The sequence below is a fragment of the Protopterus annectens genome, chromosome 13.part0 (assembly GCF_019279795.1).
Source record: "Protopterus annectens isolate FY-2018-M chromosome 13.part0, PAN1.0, whole genome shotgun sequence".
Taxonomy (NCBI): domain Eukaryota; kingdom Metazoa; phylum Chordata; order Ceratodontiformes; family Protopteridae; genus Protopterus; species Protopterus annectens.
This window is the reverse complement of record NC_056747.1, coordinates 135726543-135745867: the sequence shown is the minus strand read 5'-3', so window position 1 is coordinate 135745867 and position 19325 is coordinate 135726543. Positions and strand designations below refer to the sequence as shown.

At 42.5% G+C, this 19325-nt stretch overlaps 1 protein-coding gene across 1 annotated transcript in view; it reads left to right on the top strand.

Annotated features, from left to right (window-relative positions):
• Positions 1-2805: 2805 nt before the first annotated feature.
• The window catches only part of TMEM38A (transmembrane protein 38A), a 292537-nt gene continuing 276017 nt past the window's right edge, over positions 2806-19325 (top strand). The window contains exon 1 of the mRNA XM_044090723.1: positions 2806-3140. Within this exon, the coding sequence (XP_043946658.1) occupies positions 3017-3140 (124 nt within the window). The 5' untranslated portion in view covers positions 2806-3016. The remainder of the gene's footprint in view (positions 3141-19325) is intronic.

Below are 19325 nucleotides of genomic sequence, written 5' to 3'. Positions count from 1 at the left end.
TAGCCTTTCTACTTGATAACTAGTTACTTTCTTCTACCCATCATGGCATTTGACCCAACCACAGCACCAAAACTGCACTGCTTCACATGAATGGAAAGCCTTTTCCAGAGAAGGGATAGTCTCTGAGATATATTCTTGTCTCTCCAACGTGTCCCATTTATGTTGCAGATGACGTTTAGGTTTCTAGATGGTATAATTCTGATGCTATTTGTTTCACAGATGTGCAACAGGTCCATCACAGTGGGATCAGAGGATACCTTGTTGGCTAGGCATATATCATCTTTTTGCAGTCTGTAGGAGACTGAGTACAGGGATAGGGCTCTGAGGCAGTCCATGTAGGAAATGTTGTTTAGGCCATGTCCTTTTGTGAAGAACCTCTCTGGGTGCTCCAGTTGTTGGCATATGCCCGTTCAGGGACATACCAAAGGGAGTGTACTTAATGACGGGTCTGTTAAGGGCCAAGCACAGTGGAACAATCCTTGGATGTAGATGTCATATCCTTGCTTATAGGTTTTACAATATAGAATGATTTCCTTACTACTGTAGATATATGATGGTCAAAAGTTACTGCTTACATGTGTTCCACTATCCCTGACATCTGGGCCTACTCTTAGAGCTGTGTTATCAATATTATAGTTTCCAGGGTTAGCCATCTTCCTAAAGGATAATACAAATTTCTTGGCATTGAGTTTTATATGGTGGCTCTGGCACCAGTTATTAGTCTGTGTCAGGCATTCTTGGAGGATATTTGTGTCACTGGAGGGAGTCTATGACTGTGTCTAATTTGCAGATGACTGCAACCTTGGGCAGCTAGAAGACCTTGACTTCAAAGAAGTAGATGCCAAAAAGGAGGTACCCCAGCACCGAGCCTTCATGGACTTTGCTAGTGACTGGCCTCTTTGTGGAGGTAGATTCTCCTGCCCTAACTTCTTAGGTCCTATTTGTGAGCCAGGTGGCTATCTAGTGGGTGACATAGGGAGATTTATACCTAATTTCAAGGGTCAGAGGCATTCAGAAAGTAATGCAGAGGAAATTTTCTCCCCAGGCCTCCGCTGAAAATGGACATGCATGCAGTCGGACTATCCTGGTCAACAAATGTAAAATAAATAAATAAATACAATAAAACATATAAATGACCCCTTAAAGAAAAGTGTTTCAGCTGCATGGCTTCTGAATGCCCTTTCGAAGGAGGTTTAGGGTATTACACAGTGAAATCACTGAGTCTGTGACAAGTCCTTGCACGCTGTTAACTAGCAACACACTTACCCACTGCCCATACCTCTCAACTGTCCAGAATTTTGCAGAACGTACCCTCATTTTTACATCATATTTTTGCTCTGTCCTTCAAATAAAATTTGTCATTTTCTGGTAAATCACCCAGGATTACAGTTAGTCAATAATGCCAGACAGAGTTTCAAACTGTTCAGAATTGTTCAGAAAATACACTTTGATGCAAAACTTGTTCTTCTATTAACTTTTAATGTGAATTATGATAATATTTAAAAATTGTCCCTGATTTTGGGTCTTTGTCCCCCCCCCCTGCATTATTTTTGGCTTTGTCCAGAATTCTTGACCAAAAACATTGACAGGTATGAGTGCTGCCACTTTCTCAAAGTTCACTCTTACTTAACTATTTAACCCTCCCAACACCTGACCCTATTAAACTGGATAGCTCCATCAGAAGCCTAAAACTTCCCACAAGTCTCTAACCCTAAATCTTCAGTTCCCTGATCACTTCCTAACCTTAAAACTCTCTTCCTGCTCCCTACCCCACTTTCCCCTGACACTAAAATTTCAAGGGTATGGAATCGAGTTCCAAGTATCTCATTGTTCCAGTGATCATTCCTAACCATAAACTCCCTTCCTGCTCCCTAACCCTAAAACTCCCTCCCTCTCCTCTCCCTAACCCTAAACATTTCAAGGGTATAGAGTCTAGGTCCAAGGATGTCATTTTTGTGCTGTACTTGGCTCTTATCAGACCAGTCATTAACGTTTCTGTTTCCTCCCTATGGCAGTCATAGTTACCTCCCTTGAACTGTAATAATGTGTTTGGGTATGGTGCAGCAGCTGCTTGCCTGAACTCATATCCATATTCAAGCGAGAGTGGCAGCCTATACAAGCTACAAGGAGTTCAAGTCCCTGGTATTCGAGTGCTTGGGGCTCGAACACATGTTACTACATGTCTCTAGCTTATCAAGATCTTATTGATGTTTTTGCCTGTGAGTTTTTTCTGTGTGACCTTTTTACTTGTTTTGTCCTTTATAAAGTAAAATAAACAAGTTTACATGTTTTCCTTTTATACATTCGAAGCCATAACCATACTTCTTAAATGTTCCTGGTTTATACAAACAAGTCTTATTCACTTTGTTTTCTCATATAAATTCCTGTATTTGTAAAATAATTTCGTAGATTATGGTCACTAAAGAATATCAAATATTATTGGCAGGGCTTCTCATTCTACAGAAAACGTTATTATAAATAAAAGTATATTATTAATCTACTTTTTAAGTTGACAGTAACAATAATTAAAATATGTCCCTGATTATTTTTGTTGGTCTTTGATTCACGAGAAGCGATGCCATTGCCCCAGATAGCCGATAAATAAATAAGATTATATTGCAGTAATAATATTCAGTGGGAAATAAAGGTGCTCTTTCCTTAGTACGGGACGTTTCACGCTTGTTTTTATTCTTACTGCTCCTTTCAGTCAAGTGAAGAGTGACCCCTAACGTAGTACAAAGAAATGGTGAGGTGGGAGTGTCATCATCATTTAAAAATAACTTTGCAAGTTTACATTACACACAGAAAGTGAAATGAAGATGGGAAGCTGTTTAAAATAGTCGGAGGCTCCCTGCAGCAACTTTACAGACAAAAAGAGGAGTGAACAAGTGGGAGAGACAGACGGCAGGGACTGAAGAAGATAGATCAAGGAACCAGACCTCGCTAGTCAGGGAGATACAGCCTCTATACTTGTTATTCCAAGTCCATATTGTAAAACAGAAAGAACTCCGAGAAAATGGATCTGCTGTCAGCGCTAAATTTAGGCGACTTTGCCATCTATTTTTCTAAAATGCCCATGTTCCCCATTTTTGACTTGGGCTATTTCATCGTTTCAATCCTCTACCTCAAATATGAACCAGGTGAGTGCCTTGTAACTTTTGACAGCGAGTTTAAAGGCAGATTTGCGCCTGTATGGGGTTGGGTGGGATCTTTCCTGCAAGTTTTTACCAAGTGGTGGTTGCACTACTGTCTGACTTGGCTAATAAAGTGATGAGCATTTTTGCTGTTATAACTCAAGTCCACATTAAGTGCTCCTTGTGACAGGTAAGGCTTGCATTTTGATGGATTCGGTTACACTATCCACTACTAAAACTGGTGCAGCAATTACTACATTGTAGTCTTTTTGTAAGTGTGCATTACACAGGGTGGGAGGGGACATCTATCAGACGATCCCGGAAGTTTTTGGTTCGAACTCTTGTAATCCTCGTTTTAAAATATGTTTGGTTTGTTATTATCAGGTTGATCAATGGAAGAGTCGGTGCTTAATTTGTCGAAAGTGCAAGGGGTCCTAAAAATAGAACGGGGAGCGTGGTAGGGGGATGGGAGAGCGTAGCTCCTAACCGTCTCTGGTTAATTTTGCCTGGAAATGTGTTCATTTTCAATAAAAATTGTGAGTTTTGTTTTAAAACGGCGAGGAATAAAATCCATAAACAACCCTTATAATAATTACAGACATTGGGATGAGAGGATGGCATCATGGTTAAGGTGTTTACCTTACAGACACAAGGTGCAGGGTTTGTAGGCTTGAAATGCTTATATGTTAGCCTAGTACTATGAACCTGTTATATTGTCATTTTATATTAAAATGCCTGCTACTATAACAATTGTTCTCAATTGTTTCAAAGGGAATGCTTTCAGTAACGCGTCCCTGAATTGGATGGAGACTTGTGCGCCCTCATGATTTTCAGCAGTGGCTTGTGAGTGGGCAAGCTGGGGACCCCAGCCTGGGGTGGGGGGTATCCAGTGGTAGAAGCATGGTTGTACGTCTGCCCAAAATCTTTCTTTGGACTAAGCAGCTGCTGTCAGCAAGTCTGACATTTTTATCATCTCTTGCAGTTTGAGTATCTAGCCTGAGGGAATTCTGACAGCCTCATGGCTAAGACATCAAGACTACGTGTTGGAGGAAGGTTCCTCTTCTCCTTTTTGGCATTTGTATTCCACTTGGCTTCTGATCAGTAATATTTGTGTCGAAATAGCGCAGGCTCTTTTTTGCAAGAGCTAACCGCCCAGTCGCGTTTTACCACTGGTAGGGTTGCCGCCTTTTCAAATGGCCAAAGTGGGACATTTTTTGTACAAACATCAGATTTTACAGGCTGACACATACCCATGGTCAGTACAAAGGATATAACTTAACTTTTTTGCCTAAATAAAAGCTTATTCTTGTAGCATTTTAGTTGCTTATTCTGTTTCTTATAACATTTAGGTATTTTAGATACAGAATAACTCATTTCTGCAACTATTACATAACATGTAAGAAATAATTTTGTCCTAAAATCTCAGGACATTTGCATTTTTAAACTTTTTTTGTCAGGACACAACTGCCCAAAGAGGGACTGTCCCTCGCAAAGTGGGACAGGTGGTAACCCTAACCACTGGGTATGATTTATTGTATTATTAACAATGATATCATGCTGTAGGTGTTAATAGCCATTTACATACTAATAGTGTTTAGTGCATTTGTTTGACTTTGCCCTGTCAACCTCAAAAACTGTATGCAAAGTAAAAATGTCTTGCCAGAAAGTGAATCAGCTGTACCTTAAACCTGCGTGTGTGTGTGTGTTCATGCGTTCGCGTTTGACATGAGGTACATAGTGAAGTCCTGTTTTCATCTCAGAAAATGTGAGAAAGCGGGTACAGGTTGCAACAGCACTTATGTTTAGAAAGTGGTAATATGTAAACGGGCATACAAGGTACAACTAACAGTCATTTCTGACCACTTGGTGTGTAATTTATTTGGTATTTAATAACCAGCAGTGGGTACACCCTCAGTAGGCTGCACTGGTGTAAGTCTAATTGTGCACATCTGCCGATTTTGGAGAATGATTTGAAGTGTACAATAGATAGGTGTCATTCTTTCTTTCTAACATTGCTTAACTTCATTGTTACTAAATTAACACATCAAGAGGCTATAAGCACATAACTGTTTAAGCTCACATCAGTTTTTGCACTGTTATTAGTATCATAAAAACTATATACGTGAGTCTACTTGTAAATATCGAGCACGGTAAAAATAGTGTATTATAATATCTGTGTGTACATTTCCTTTAATACAACCTCCCTATCTTTGTACCTGATGTGTAACTTTGCATCTTTTACAATATATGAGTTATATGTTGATAGGTAAGTACTAGGCTAGCTGCCCTTGCAGGCCATTTTAAGCCTAACCAGTTTCCCTTTTTGGGCTAAAAATAATCTATCCCATTTCATTATAGATTGGCCTTAACCATCCCATGGCTGATAATTATGTATTACCCATAATGAGAATAACTGGGATCTTACCATAGATAATTTGAGGGGACCCACGTATGAGATAAAGCATGTAGGAGCTGCCTCTGTCCATTAGTAGTACAGGGGCAGCCTTGATTTTCTGTTTCCCATTCATAAATCTAAGTTGTGCTTGAATATGCACAGGGCTGAACTTTGTTTTATGTGGATTGAGAGTCTGTTATAGACCAGTGGTATCCTCTGCAAGATATACCTGTCCCTCCAAACCATTCCGTTGATGTTGCAGAAGAGGTTTGGATCTCTAGACTGAGTATTTCTGATGCCATTTGACTTGCTGATGTGCCACACATCCATCAGTAATGGGTCAGAGGATGCCTTGTATGGGAGACACAGGTCACCTCTTAACAGTCTGTGAGATACTGAGAATAGTGACAGAGCTTTGAGTTGGTGCATGCAGGACATGCTGTTTAGGCCTTGTATCCTTTTAGTAAGGTATATCTGTGGGCATTCCAGTTGTTGCATGCGTCTGGACAGATGGATGCCAAAAGCGGGGGCATTATATTCAATGAGTGACCTAATGAGGGCTGAATAAAGGGGGAGAATGACATCCCTAGTTCTAAACACAATCCCTTTGTTTATAAGCTGTGCAGTATAGAAGGAGTTTCTTACAACACTGAACATATATTGGTCAAAAGTTAGGTTACTGTTTACATATGTTCCCAAATCCCAAACAACTGGTTAAACTCTTACGGGCGTAGTGTCACTGTGGTAGTTCATTGGGGTAGATCACTTTCCAAAGGATTTTTTGGCATTTAATCTCAGTCCATGATTTTGGCACCAGTTATTTATTTGGGCCAAACCTTCCTGCAGGATGGCTAAGTCATTTGGGGATTCAATGACTGGTACTAATTTGCAGTCATTTGCACACTTGGTCACCCAGAGCCCTTTGGTATTGGCTTTTACTTCAGAAAAGTAGATGCCAAACAGGAGCAGTCCCAGCACAGAACGCTTAGGAACTCCACTGGTATCTTTGTGGAGATTACTTCCCCTATTTTGATTATCTGCATCCTATCTGTGAGCCAGTTGGCAATTCAGTGGGTGACATAGGGGATTATTCCTGATTTATTTAGCTCTGCTGTTATGCCTGAGTGGGGAATTGGGTCAAAAGCTTCTCCAGGTCGAGGTATGTGGTGTGTACCATTTTGCCTTCATTCACTAATTTGGTGACCTTTTCAAAAAAATCTACCAAGATGAGTTAAGTATGATCTGCCCATGATGAATCCAAATTGAAATGGATCTAATGTGTGTCTGTGGCCCCAGCTATGGTTGAAAATGGTCCCCAGGACCAATTCACCAGTCCAGTTAAATTAAGTAAATAAAGGCATGCAGTGCCTTTATGAGAGAAAATAATGGTAAGGGCTTGCTGTGCAAGAAAAATATGTAATTACAAGCTTGTTGTGCTTCTTTGTCTCATCAAAAGACTTGCTATACAGCCTTGGTGATGTAAGCACAGTAGATGCTAGCTTTACAAAATAAAAATGAATATGGATGTAAATATATAAATGCAACAAATACATGAGTAAATAAATGTCAAAAAGCTGTGCAAATACCCCCAACTATTGTTCCTCCAACTACCACCAGATAACAGGTCCTCAATGCACTCTCCAAGGCAAAAGAAAAAATCGCTATATTGGTTGGATCTAATAATATCCTAGGATGCTGCCTTAAAATCATAAAACACGACCTTTTGGGGCCTCTTGAATCACTATTTAATTGTAGCCTCCAAACAGGCTTGCTATCAAGCAAATGGAGGAGAGTAACCTAATCCTACTACACAAAGGTGAGACCATCCATGGATTCAGGAAACTACTGACCCATAACACTGGCTAAACTTATATGCAAGGCCACTTAAAGAATTATCATGGGCTTGATAAGTAACAACACAGGAAACCTTCAAATGCTAGATCCAACTCAGTTTGGTTTCATCAAGGGAGGTCATGCCTGCTCATCCTCGTGGACTTCTTTGAGAATGTCAGTAAATCTATGGAGGAGGGTAAAATGGTGTACACTGCCTACTTCAACCTGGCCAAGGTGTTCAGTACAGTAACTCATTCAGGCATTGTAGAAAAACTTACAAAATTAGCCGTAAAAGCATATGCCTAATGAGGTAAGGTAACTGGGACAGAGAATGTGTATGTGATACCTTGTGTTGTAGGGCCACATACAGAAGTAGACAGAAGACCAGTAGTGTCTTAAATGTGGACAGTTATCACAGGCCTTTCCTGGGCATCTGCTTTCTCCACACATAAGGTGTACTGGATGACAGTGTATGACAGATTACACAAGTGTTACCAGCTAATGTCAGCCATACACTTAAATATCACTTCAGGCCACTGGCTAGGGGGACAGAGAGCTCTACACATCAGGAAGGTTTTCTTTTGCACTGAGTTGTAGTCAGAAGACAACGTACACTACATCATTAAGGCAAAGCCTATCTAATGAATAAATGTGACGGCTGAAGTGAGCCAGAAGAATTTGTTTTTTCATCAGATATGTTGAATTAGCTACTCAATAGTACTCATCACCAGTCTTTATGTTTTAATGATAATTTATATTTATTTTCTTAGTTTATGCTTATTTACCTTACTTTGTTTCAGAGTTTTAAGTGGTTTGAGATTGTCTTTGCTGATATCTCTATGGACTTAATTTAGATGTAGTAGTTATTTTTATATTGCGCTACTACCAACTCTGGGAGGTTGGACATCTCTGTGTATCTGTAATTGCTGGTGCTCGATAGCAGCTGCTGTAATATTGCCCTCTGCAGCAGAATCAAGTTTTCATTCCATGCTCTGTCTGCTGATTCTCAGCATTATTTAACAATAGTCCAACTTGCAGTCTTGCTTCACTGCCTCTAGTGTATTTTCAGATTTCATGGTATCAAGTCTTTTTCACTTTAACATTTCTTGCAAATATTTAACTTCCATATTTCTGTTCAACAACATACAGATTCTTTTGACTATACTTGTTTTTCCTTGTACACATATTTGAAAATTGAAGATTATGTACTCACTATAATGCTAGAGCTGTGTTGTCATGGTTTTGTCCGGTTCGACCTTTGGGTGTGTCAAATCCTATTGGATCCAACCTTGGCAACTTTTTAGAAAGTATGGATCCAGGGCTCTGACTTTTCACCTACCCATAATTCCCTCTGTTCCCCAAAGCTACCTCAGATCAAGTTTGCTTGCTCACAATCAGAAAAGTTATTCTATAATCAGTACAGACATGCTAGCCAACAGCAAGTTCTAAAAAGTGAACTGAAAGAGAAACAGCAGCAAAGGCTGTACAAGGACAAGGTCCCTGGTGAAGTAAATCAATCCAAATGAGCAGCAGGTAACAATTTAAAAGGGGGGAACTGAGGGAAGGCTGTTGAAATGAATGAAAACAAGACAACACTGATACAGTATCATGTTAAGTACATAACTTACGTACCTGATGCTGTCTGTTTTCATCCTATTCAACCTTTGGGAGAGATTCCCAAGCTATCAGAACACCTGAGTGGTATCAAGGAAAGATATTCCTGAGGATGATGGAGCCAGAAGAGGTACAAGACCTAGACTCTATATCCAGTTTGTAATGAGACACAAATGTATGAACCATTAGACCAAGTTATTGCTGCACAGATCTCAACAGGGACTCTGCACAAAATGACAGAGATAGCTATTGCCCTTGTAAAATGAGCCTTCATTTTTTGTGTAAAAACAGTCCCAGTTTGTCATAAACAAATAATATACAATCAGAAAGCTACATAGACAGACTGACTTTTGAAACACTTCGTCCAATTTTTGCTTTAGAGAAAGCTACAAATGGCTGATCAGATTTTCTAATGTCTCTAATTCTGTGTAAAAAAATCTGAGTAGTCAGTAAACATCTAATAAGTATAAGGTATACTCTCCGTTATTAGAAAATCTTTAGAAGAATACTGGTAGACTGATAGTGTGGTTAAGGTTCATTTTACTACTACTGCCATGTTGTCTATCTGGATAGAAATCACACCCTCTGAAAAAGAATTGTGAAAGGCCTGCAATGCGAGGAGGACTGTCCTCATCTCCAAGATACTGAAGTGAAGACTGTCCTCTGTGGGTGACCAAGAGTTTTGGACTTTCTTCCCTTTGAAATGTCCCTCCATACCAGGGTGGAAACATCCACGGTTTTTGTAGCCATTGGAGGTGGAAGGGAGAATGGTTGACTCTCCAACACCACAAGAGAGGTCATCTAGCAACTGATTTATGTCCTGCAGATGGGTGTTTTGTGAATTTAAGTATGTAACAAAGGTGATATCAGAGACCATTGGACCAACAGAGTTCACTGAAACACTCTCATGTAGTATATTGCTAAATTAATTTTTGCAGTCACTGAGACCCATCAGCCCCAGCAGCTGAATAATGATTCTGGGAAGAGGAGAGTGGTGATGAAAAACATGAACAAGTACCTGACACAAGGATGAAATTCTGGAATGTGGGAGTTTGGCTATTTGACTGATCATGTTCAGGTGGCAGCCTATGAATTCTACCTGTTACAGAGATTTAAAATGATTTTTTGCTTGGTTGACAGTAATCCCCACTTACTGTAGAAGATGGAGCAAGAAGTACCCTTGTTGAATTGGAAGATTCTTGGTTGGGGTGGTAAGGAGCCTGTCATCTAAATATGGGAACACCTGGAACCCCAGCAGTCTGAGATACGTTGCTACCACTTCTATGCATTTGGTAAAAACCTTGGGTGGGGGTGAGGGGGGCTGTGGTGAGACCAAAGGGCAGTGTTCTGATCTGAAAATGATTGTCTCCCAGCCTGAAATGGAAAAATCTCCTTGGACAGCCTCACTATCTTGATGTGACAGTAGACATCCTGGAGATCTGTGGAGCACATCCAGTCATCCTTTCTCAAGAGTAGTAGAATAGACTGAACCACAACCATCAGGAAATTTGCTTCATAAAGTTTTTGAGGTAGATTAGGTCCAAGATTGGTCTGAGGTTCCCTGTTTTCTATGGAATGAAAAAGAACCTTGAACTGACTCTAGATCCTAATTGGTCTAGGAGACCTGCTGCATGACTTTTTTCTTGAGCAGTTTTCTATTTCTGCTGCTGCAGATTCCATTTGACTGGGTATTACATCAGGAATTCTCTTTTTCTGAGGAGAGGAAACAAAAGGAACAAATGTAGCCTCTGGTGATTATTCTCTGCATCCATGTATCTTGTGTTTGATGGCCTGCCAGGCTTGAGGGTGGAGGGATAAGTGCCACTCAGCTGCCTTCGGAGTGCAGCAGTCGGGCAGCCCTTCAGGAGTGCTGATAGGATTTCTCAAAGTGAAAGGACTGCAAAATCCCTGATTCTGCAGTCCACCTCTGCCTGTCTGGTGACATCCATTGAAACTGCCCTCCCACTTCAGGAGTGCCTTGGTTAAAATCCTGAGATTTTCTGAACCACATCTTCTTTCCCCCTCTCTGGTTCCTAGCAAAGGAACTCTGAATAACAACTACACAAAAAGGGTTTTACCATCTTGCTTACTCCTGAGTGAGTGAGTGAGTGAGTGAGTGAGTGAGTGAGTGAGTGAGACTGTCCGTAATCTTAGGTCCAAAGAGTGTCAAACTGTCAAAAGGGGCATTAAAGAATGACATCGTGAAGCCTTCCATAAGGTCAGATAACAGCATCTAGGTGTGCTGGCGAATGGCTATGCCAGTGCCTGCTGCTCTAGCTGTACCATCAGCTGCATTAGAAAGCAGATACATGAATTCATTGGACATTAAGTGTAGGATAAACAATTGGGACTCCGCTGTTTTCTGAATGTCTTTCAGTAAGTTATCCAAGAAAGACTTGCTGAGCTTCTTGGTCACGTGACTCTGGAAACATGTTGCATGGGCAAGGTATTTTATCACTCTAAATGCAAAGGTCACTGATACATATGCCCATTTCCCAATCCTATCTGATGCTCTTGACTTTCTGTTAGGGGGTGGATGGATTAACTCTCTTCTGAGTGTTCCTTCTTAGTGGCTGCTGCCACAACCATGACATCTACCAGGGGACCTTTGTTCTAGTGCTCTCTGTCCTTCAATGTGACCAGGATCTTACCAGATTTCCTTGGGTTCAACTCCACCACATCAGGATCCTTCCATACCAGATGTACCACCAGATATATGATGGCATCAGCAGGTAGCACCACCATAGAAGTAGAGGAGCCAGCCCGAAAAGCCTCAAGGAACACAGAATAAATAGCTTCTCAGGCAAAAGATAACCACAAAGCTTTCTACAGCTATGTCCATAACCTCAGGGGAAATGCACAACAATGTGCAGAACTTATTGTAAATGGCATCACCCACACTGAACTGAAGACTGTTGCCAGCCTTTTGGCTGACATGTTCAGCTGAAATTTCTCCTTCCTCCACCCCACCCCCCTCCCGACAGTCCAAAGGAAATATTGCATACCACAATCTCCATAACTATTACTAGGGAACAGGTCATCAATGGACATTCCAAGGCCAAAAACACTGCATTGTCAGGCCCCGTAAGCATCCCGTGATGTTTAATAAATAGCATATTGCTTAATAAATAGCATGAAACATGACCTCTGTGGTTCACTTGAATCACTTTTCAACTGGAACCTTCAGTCAGGTTTTCTGCCTAAGGAATGGAAGATGGCTACAGTCATTCCACTGCACAAGGGAGGTCCAACCACTGAGCTAGGTAACTAGAGGCCCATACCAGCCATGGACATGATAAATGAGGACATAGGTAACTTGGAAACACTGGACCCATCACATTTCGGCTTTGTTAAAGGAAGGTCATGTCTATTAAATCTGGTGTACTTGGTTCACCAAAGCATAAATGAAGGTAAGACTGTGCACACAGCTTACATTGACCTGGCCAAGGCTTTTGATACAATAACCTATTCAGACATTATAGACAAGTTTTCTAATTTAGCTATAAACCCTTTTATCACCTGGCTCACTGATAAGACTCAGGAGGTCAAAAAAGGTGAGGCCACTTCCACCAAGAGGCCAATCACTAATTGAGTCGCCCAGAGCTCGGTACTGGGCACTCTCCTTTTTAGCATCTATTTCTCTGAAATGGAAGCAAATGTTGAAGGTTTATGGCTGACTAAGTTTGCAGATGATTGCAAGCTGGGGGTTATCATCGACTCCCCTGCAGACACTAATATTCTTCAAGAAGGTCTACCTCTGACTAAAAAAATGGTACCAAAGCCATGGTCTAAAACTCAGTGCTAAGAAGTGCACAATTGCACCCTTTAGGAAGTCAACCATCCCAGCTAATTATCATGTTAATAATACGCCCCTAAGAGTCGACCCAGTGGTATGCATGTAGACATTAGCCTTAACCTCCACAAGGCCATAGTGGTGAGGAAATTCTTTTATGTTGCACAACTTGTAAGTAAGGGCATGACATCTAGGTCCAAAGAGGTCATTATCCCACTGTACTCTGCCCTTATCAGACCAATCCTAGAGTATAATGCTCCTTTTGGTATGTACTTGTCCAGGCATATACATCAACTAGAGAGATTTCATAGGTTCCAGTCAAAAAGAATACAAGATGTAACAAACCTGCCTTATGCAAAGTGCCTTAAAGTCTTTTCCTCTAATCAGTCTCCTATAGACTGATGAGGAGAAATCTATGCCTGTCTTACAAGGCATCCACAAACCCCACACTTACTAATCTCCTACATATTCGTAAGTCAGAGTAACAGAAATACAAGGTCTAGGGACCTGAATTTTGTCTGTGACTTAAAAAGAACATGCTGGAGTGACGGATAGGTGTCCCAGAGACTGCCCCTCCTATATAACAGGCTTCCCATCCATGTGAAGCTGAGTTCATCTGTTACCCAATTTAAATGCAAACTAGAACCTAGGCCAGTGGATGGGGAATAGGAAATTTACACCAGGCCTGGCACCCATGTCCCTTATGAACAGAGACCGCTTATAAATGACTGCCCCTCAATGTCCTGTTTGGATATAGGACATCATTATTCTTTCAGGAAAACTTGGCTAGGCTTAGAAAGACCCTGGGCAGTTAGCCTAGTAACAATCTATGAATCTCTGTTTCATCAGTTTGAGAATATCACCAAAGGTGATGTCCTCCAGGGGGGATTATGAGGATCCTGCCCCATCCTCCAATTTTGTGTCTTCTGTAACCGACTCCAGGGAGGAGTTTAAATGTCTCCTTTTACATGTCTAATTTCTAGGACCCTGCTACATTTGGGTTTCTGGGCAGGGCATGAAATCAGACTGGGAACTCGCATGGCAAAAAGAAAACATGGCTATAAGAAGCCAACTGTCCCCTCCAATCAGGATATGGGAGTTCTGACACAGTATCCACAGGGAGTCGAGATGGAGATGAGTATGGTAGAGACAGCTCTTCTCCTGGTCTGAAGATAACCATATCAAATGGCTTGAAATCCGAGGTTGTGATAAGAACTGAAGAAATACTCCTCCTATCCAAACAAGGGAGGGTTGGAATAATCCCTGCTCTCACCCCCCCCCCACCCCAGGCTCCAAGACTAACAATGGAGCTGAGCTGTTGAATGGGCAAGCTATGAGAGGGAGAGATGGCTCTGATAACTTTGGAGTCAATGCCTCTCCTTGAGCCTTGGCTACAAGACTCATCCCGATCTGACAAAACTGTAGTTAAATGAGTAATGAATATGGTCAGAGTCAAAGTCAAGAGGACTATCAGCTACAATGAAGACTCAGATCCAATATGGTCAGAGTCAAAGTCAAGAGGACTATCAGCTACAATGAAGACTCGGATCCAAAGGTCAGACCAAAATTGGAGATACCAATGGTAAGGTGGATGGCACCAAACCTGTTTCACCCAAAGGGGACAGTGCTGGGAGGATCCCCAGCTGAATCTGCATCCATAAGAACCTCTGCATTATCTTACTGACATTCACTTTGTGAGGCTCCTTGTGGAGTAGATGGACCTCAAAGATGAAGCCACTGAAGGCGGCCAAGAAGAACACCTTTGGATAGCCAAACAGGAAGCAAATCTCTCTCTGGCCAAGACTGTGCTAGACAGTCAAGAGGAAATGGTTAACACCTGCACTACACCTCAAGCAACTCATAGCCCTTCAAAACCCACACCATCAACACCCACACTTAGCAACACTAAACCCGCATATGTGGAGGCCCTTAACATTAACCTGCCCAAGCAACAAGGCCTCCGAAGCCGAAACGCAAATGAACACCAGTCACAACCAAAGTGACACATGGCTCACAACACCAGTGTACCACCCAAAAACAGCCCCTAAGGCAAGACAATGTACCCAACACTTTAGTCATAATGACTCTATAGTCAGGCACACTGATGTCCCACTTACCAGGCTGAACAAGGAGAAAATTACAGTCAGCTGCCTGTCGGGTGCTAGTATCCGCCACATAATGCATGCGCTCAAGTCACTCCACAACAAGTACAAATATGACTCTGTCATTGTCCATGCTGGAGTGAATGACTTGAGACGTACCTCCCTGGACTACATGAAAAGAGACATGGAAGAGCTCTTGGATCATGTGGCCCAGGCAGGTATGACTCTAGCCCTGAGGAGCATCCTGCCTTCGCCCAGAATGATACCACAGTATAAGGACAAAATGATTGACTTCAACAATTGGCTAAGCTTCTGGTGTCATTCAAAGGGGATCCAGTATCTGTCTCCCTGGGAAGACATGATCGACAAACCACAATGCTTTGCCAGAGATGGTCTGCACCTGTCACCCCTGGGATTCAGGTTACAGGCTAAAGCTCTTGCCACCCCTATAGTGCCTTTTTTAGGCAAGGTTCAAAGGACAAAACCACCACTGTAACAGATACAAGCATGCAAAATCTGAAGGTAATGCCACTCAATGCTAGAAGTCTAAACCTCAAAATGCACTCTCTCGAGGCACTCCTAAAAATGGAGAACATCGATATCTGTGCAGTAACTGAGACCTGGTTCAAGGCTGCAGAGAGCACCCCTGCAATACCAGGCTACAACTCTTACCACACTTTTCGGCCACAAAACCAAGATAGAAATACTAAAGGTGGAGGAGTGTCCATATTCACCAAGGATATTCACACCTCCAGGCTAGTTGCCAACACAATGCATCTGAAATTCTCCAGGTGCAACTAACACTAGGTAAGACTGCAATCCAAATTGTAGCTTGCTACAGATCCCCCACCATAGGTTCATAGGTTGGTACTGGGCTATCTGCCCGAAGGCATATATTAGCCCAGCCACATTGTGCGGTATTCACCGCCCCTTTAGTAGTTCCCTAGACCCTTGTACTAGCAGCTAGTACCCTTGGCCCCTATCTAGTAGTGCTGTTGGTGTGATCCCCGGTGTGAACTTTCTGTATACCCATTCACTCGTCAAGGTTCCTCTTGAAGAGTGAAGGGCTCTGTCTTATGTAAATCGGGATCCTGTTCCATAGTAAGGGAAGTCTCTGCAAAGGGAATCTATCCCTCCAGCATGTTCTATTCATTGTTGTGTTGAGGTTTATATCCCTAGAGCATGTAGCTCGAGTAGATTTGGTTTTGCTAAGATGGAGCATGTTCAACAATTCTGGGTTGGACATGGCTCTGTACGTTAGACAGAGATCGCCTCTGAGAAAGCGGTATGCAACAGAGAACAGTCTTAGCTTTTTCAATCGTGCTGCATAGGGCAACTGTTTGAGGCCAGTAATCCTCTTGGTTAGGTACCTTTGTGGTCTCTCCAGCTGCTGGAGATGTCTAGCCAGGTACATTCCAATTGGTGCATTGTACTCAATAATGGGTCTGATGAGGGAACAGTAGAGGGGCACCATTACATCCTTAGATCTTGATGCAAACCCTTTCGTGAGCAGATGGGTCACACAGAAGGATTTTCTAACCACTTTGGCAACATGGTTATCAAAGGAAAGCTGACTATCTACTTGGGTCCCTAGATCCCTTATTTCTTCTTCAGATTTCAGGAAATTACCTCCTATGTTGTAGTTTGCGGGTACTCTGTTTTTTCCAAAGGGGATTACTATGCATTTTTTTGCATTTAGCTTGAGACCATGGCTTTGACACCATGCATCAGTCTCATTTAGGCCCTCCTGGGGGATCTCCATGTCGGCCGGAGACTCTGTTATAGCACCCAGTTTGCAGTCGTCCGCAAACGTAGTCAGCCACAGCCCTTCCGTGCTTGCCTGTACTTCTGAGAAGTATATGCCAAACAGGAGGGGCCCCAGGACAGAGCCCTGAGGCCCACCACTCGTTACTGGTCTGGATTCAGACCTAGATCCCGTTACCATGCCCCAAGATTCTCACTACACCTTTCTAAACATATTGGAAAATATTAAGATACTACCAAACACCCCAATACTGGGTGATTTCAACTACCCTGCCATTAACTAGGAAAACTACTTGGGTACCAACTCCTTTTCCCAACGGTTCTTGGAATTCATAAATTCCAATGCCCTGGATCAACTAATCAACTGTCCCACCAGGGGCTCCAATATCCTAGACCTGGTCATTATCAACAAGGGAGATAGATGCTCTACACCAGTGGTCACCCCCTCATTGGTCAGATCTGACCATAAGCAAATCACCCTTGACATCGACATCCCACCCCCACCCCCTGTAAGGAAACCTCCTTAAAAAACATCTCCAAAGCCAACTTCATGCTACTGAAGTCAGAAGTGACAAATGTCATGACACCCATGCAGACGGGATCTGAAAGTTCAACTGCAGAATCCTACACTAAGGCACTGTACGAGCACATCCACTTGTGCATTAATTGTGCCATCCCAAATAGAACCAAGATGCTTTCCTCCAAAAAAAGGAAGCCAATCTGGTGGTCCCCTGCTATAAACAAACTATACAACAGAAGGAAAAAACTGTTGCAGAAAAGAGGAAAATCCCAGGATGCAAAAAACTCCCTCACCAGCCTCAGTAAGAAGCTGAAATCCCTCATAAAATCCTCAAAAGCTAGTTACGAAAATAAAATTGCCAAAGATTCCAAAGACAACCACAAAGCATTATATAGTTATGTCAAGAATCTAAATGGCAATGCTCAGATCTGCTCTGAGCTTCAACAGAATGGTATTAAATATACTGATCCCAAGGATATTGCTAATATCCTGGCAGACCGATTTAGTGCCAACTTCACCCCCCTCTCACACCCTAAAGGGCCCATCTCAATACCAAAAGATTGCCAAATTCCAGTAATCATGGCCACACAGGTAAAAGCCACACTCTCCAAAGCTAAGAATACAACATCCATGGGACCAGATGACATCCCAGGCTGTGAACTACATGGACTACAAAATGAACTGGCACATCACCTAAGTGTCATGTTTAATCATAGCCTCACCTCAGGCTTCATGCCCACTGAGTGGCGCACAGCTACAGGTATCCCACTCCACAAGGGGGGATCCACCTTGGATCCTGGGAACTACTGTCCCATCAGTCTGACGAGCCTGATCTGCAAGGGCATGGAACCCATTATCATGGAACTTATAAACAAAGACAATGGCAACCTTCAAATACTGGACCCTATCCAGTTTGGGTTTGTGAAGGGCCGATCTTGTCTCCTGAACCTGACTGACTTCTTCGAATCAGTCTCCAGAGCTGTGGACGAGGGTAAGGTGGTCCACACAGCCTATCTGGACCTCGCCAAGGCCTTCGACACCATCACCCACTCTGGAATCATAGATAAACTTACTAAGCTAGGTATAAATCCCTACATCACTCGATGGGTTGCCAACTGGCTTACTGACAGAACCCAGACTGTAAAAGTAGCCGACTCCAAATCCAGCTCTAGGCAAGTGACAAGTGGAGTACCTCAGGGTTCAGTCCCGGGACCACTCTTGTTTGGTATCTACTTCTCTGAAGTACAGGCCAGCACTAAGGGACTCTGGCTAACAAAGTTCGCACATGACTGCAAACTGGGAACCATTATTGAATCTCCAAATGATGTGGGTATTCTACAAAAGGGCCTTACAGAAACAGATGCCTGGTGCCAGAGCCATGGGCTCAAGCTTAATGCCAAGAAATGTATAGTTATCCCCTTTGGAAAAAGCATGTACCCATGAATTACCACATAGGTGGCAGTACACTAAACATCGAAAGTGTGATGAGAGAGTTAGGGACACAGGTGGACAGTGGTCTCACTTTCGATAACCACATCACCACAACAGTAAGGAAATCATTCTATGTGGCACACCTTATCACTAAGGGCTTTTCATCCAGAAAAAAGGAGGTCATTGTCCCACTGTACTCATCCCTCATTAGACCCATTATAGAGTATAATGCCCTGTTTGGTATGTACCTCACAAGACAGCTGCAACAGCTGGAAAGGCCACAGAAATACCTCACTAAAAGAATCGCAGGTCTAAAGCATATGCCATATGCTGACCGTCTAAAAAAAATTCCAGCTATACTCTGTGGCATATCGTCTACTCAGAGGCAATCTCTGCTTAACATACAAGGCCATGTCAAACCCTGAGCTGTTGGACATGCTCCACTTAAAGAAATCCCAATCCCTCAGAGCCACACGCTCCAGGGATCTAAACCTTGTCATCACAATGAACAAAACATGCTGGAGGGATAGGTTCCTGACCCAGAGACTCCCCTTACTCTGGAATAGACTACCCATACATGTCAAGCAGAGCACCTCCTTGGCCCTCTTCAAAAAGAACCTTGATGATTGGATAGGAGATAGGAAATTCACCCCGGGGATCATGTCTTCACCCTGCTAGACAGGGGTCCAGAGAAGTAAATATTGTGGGAAGAAATATCCAGGGAATTGTTATGGCTAGG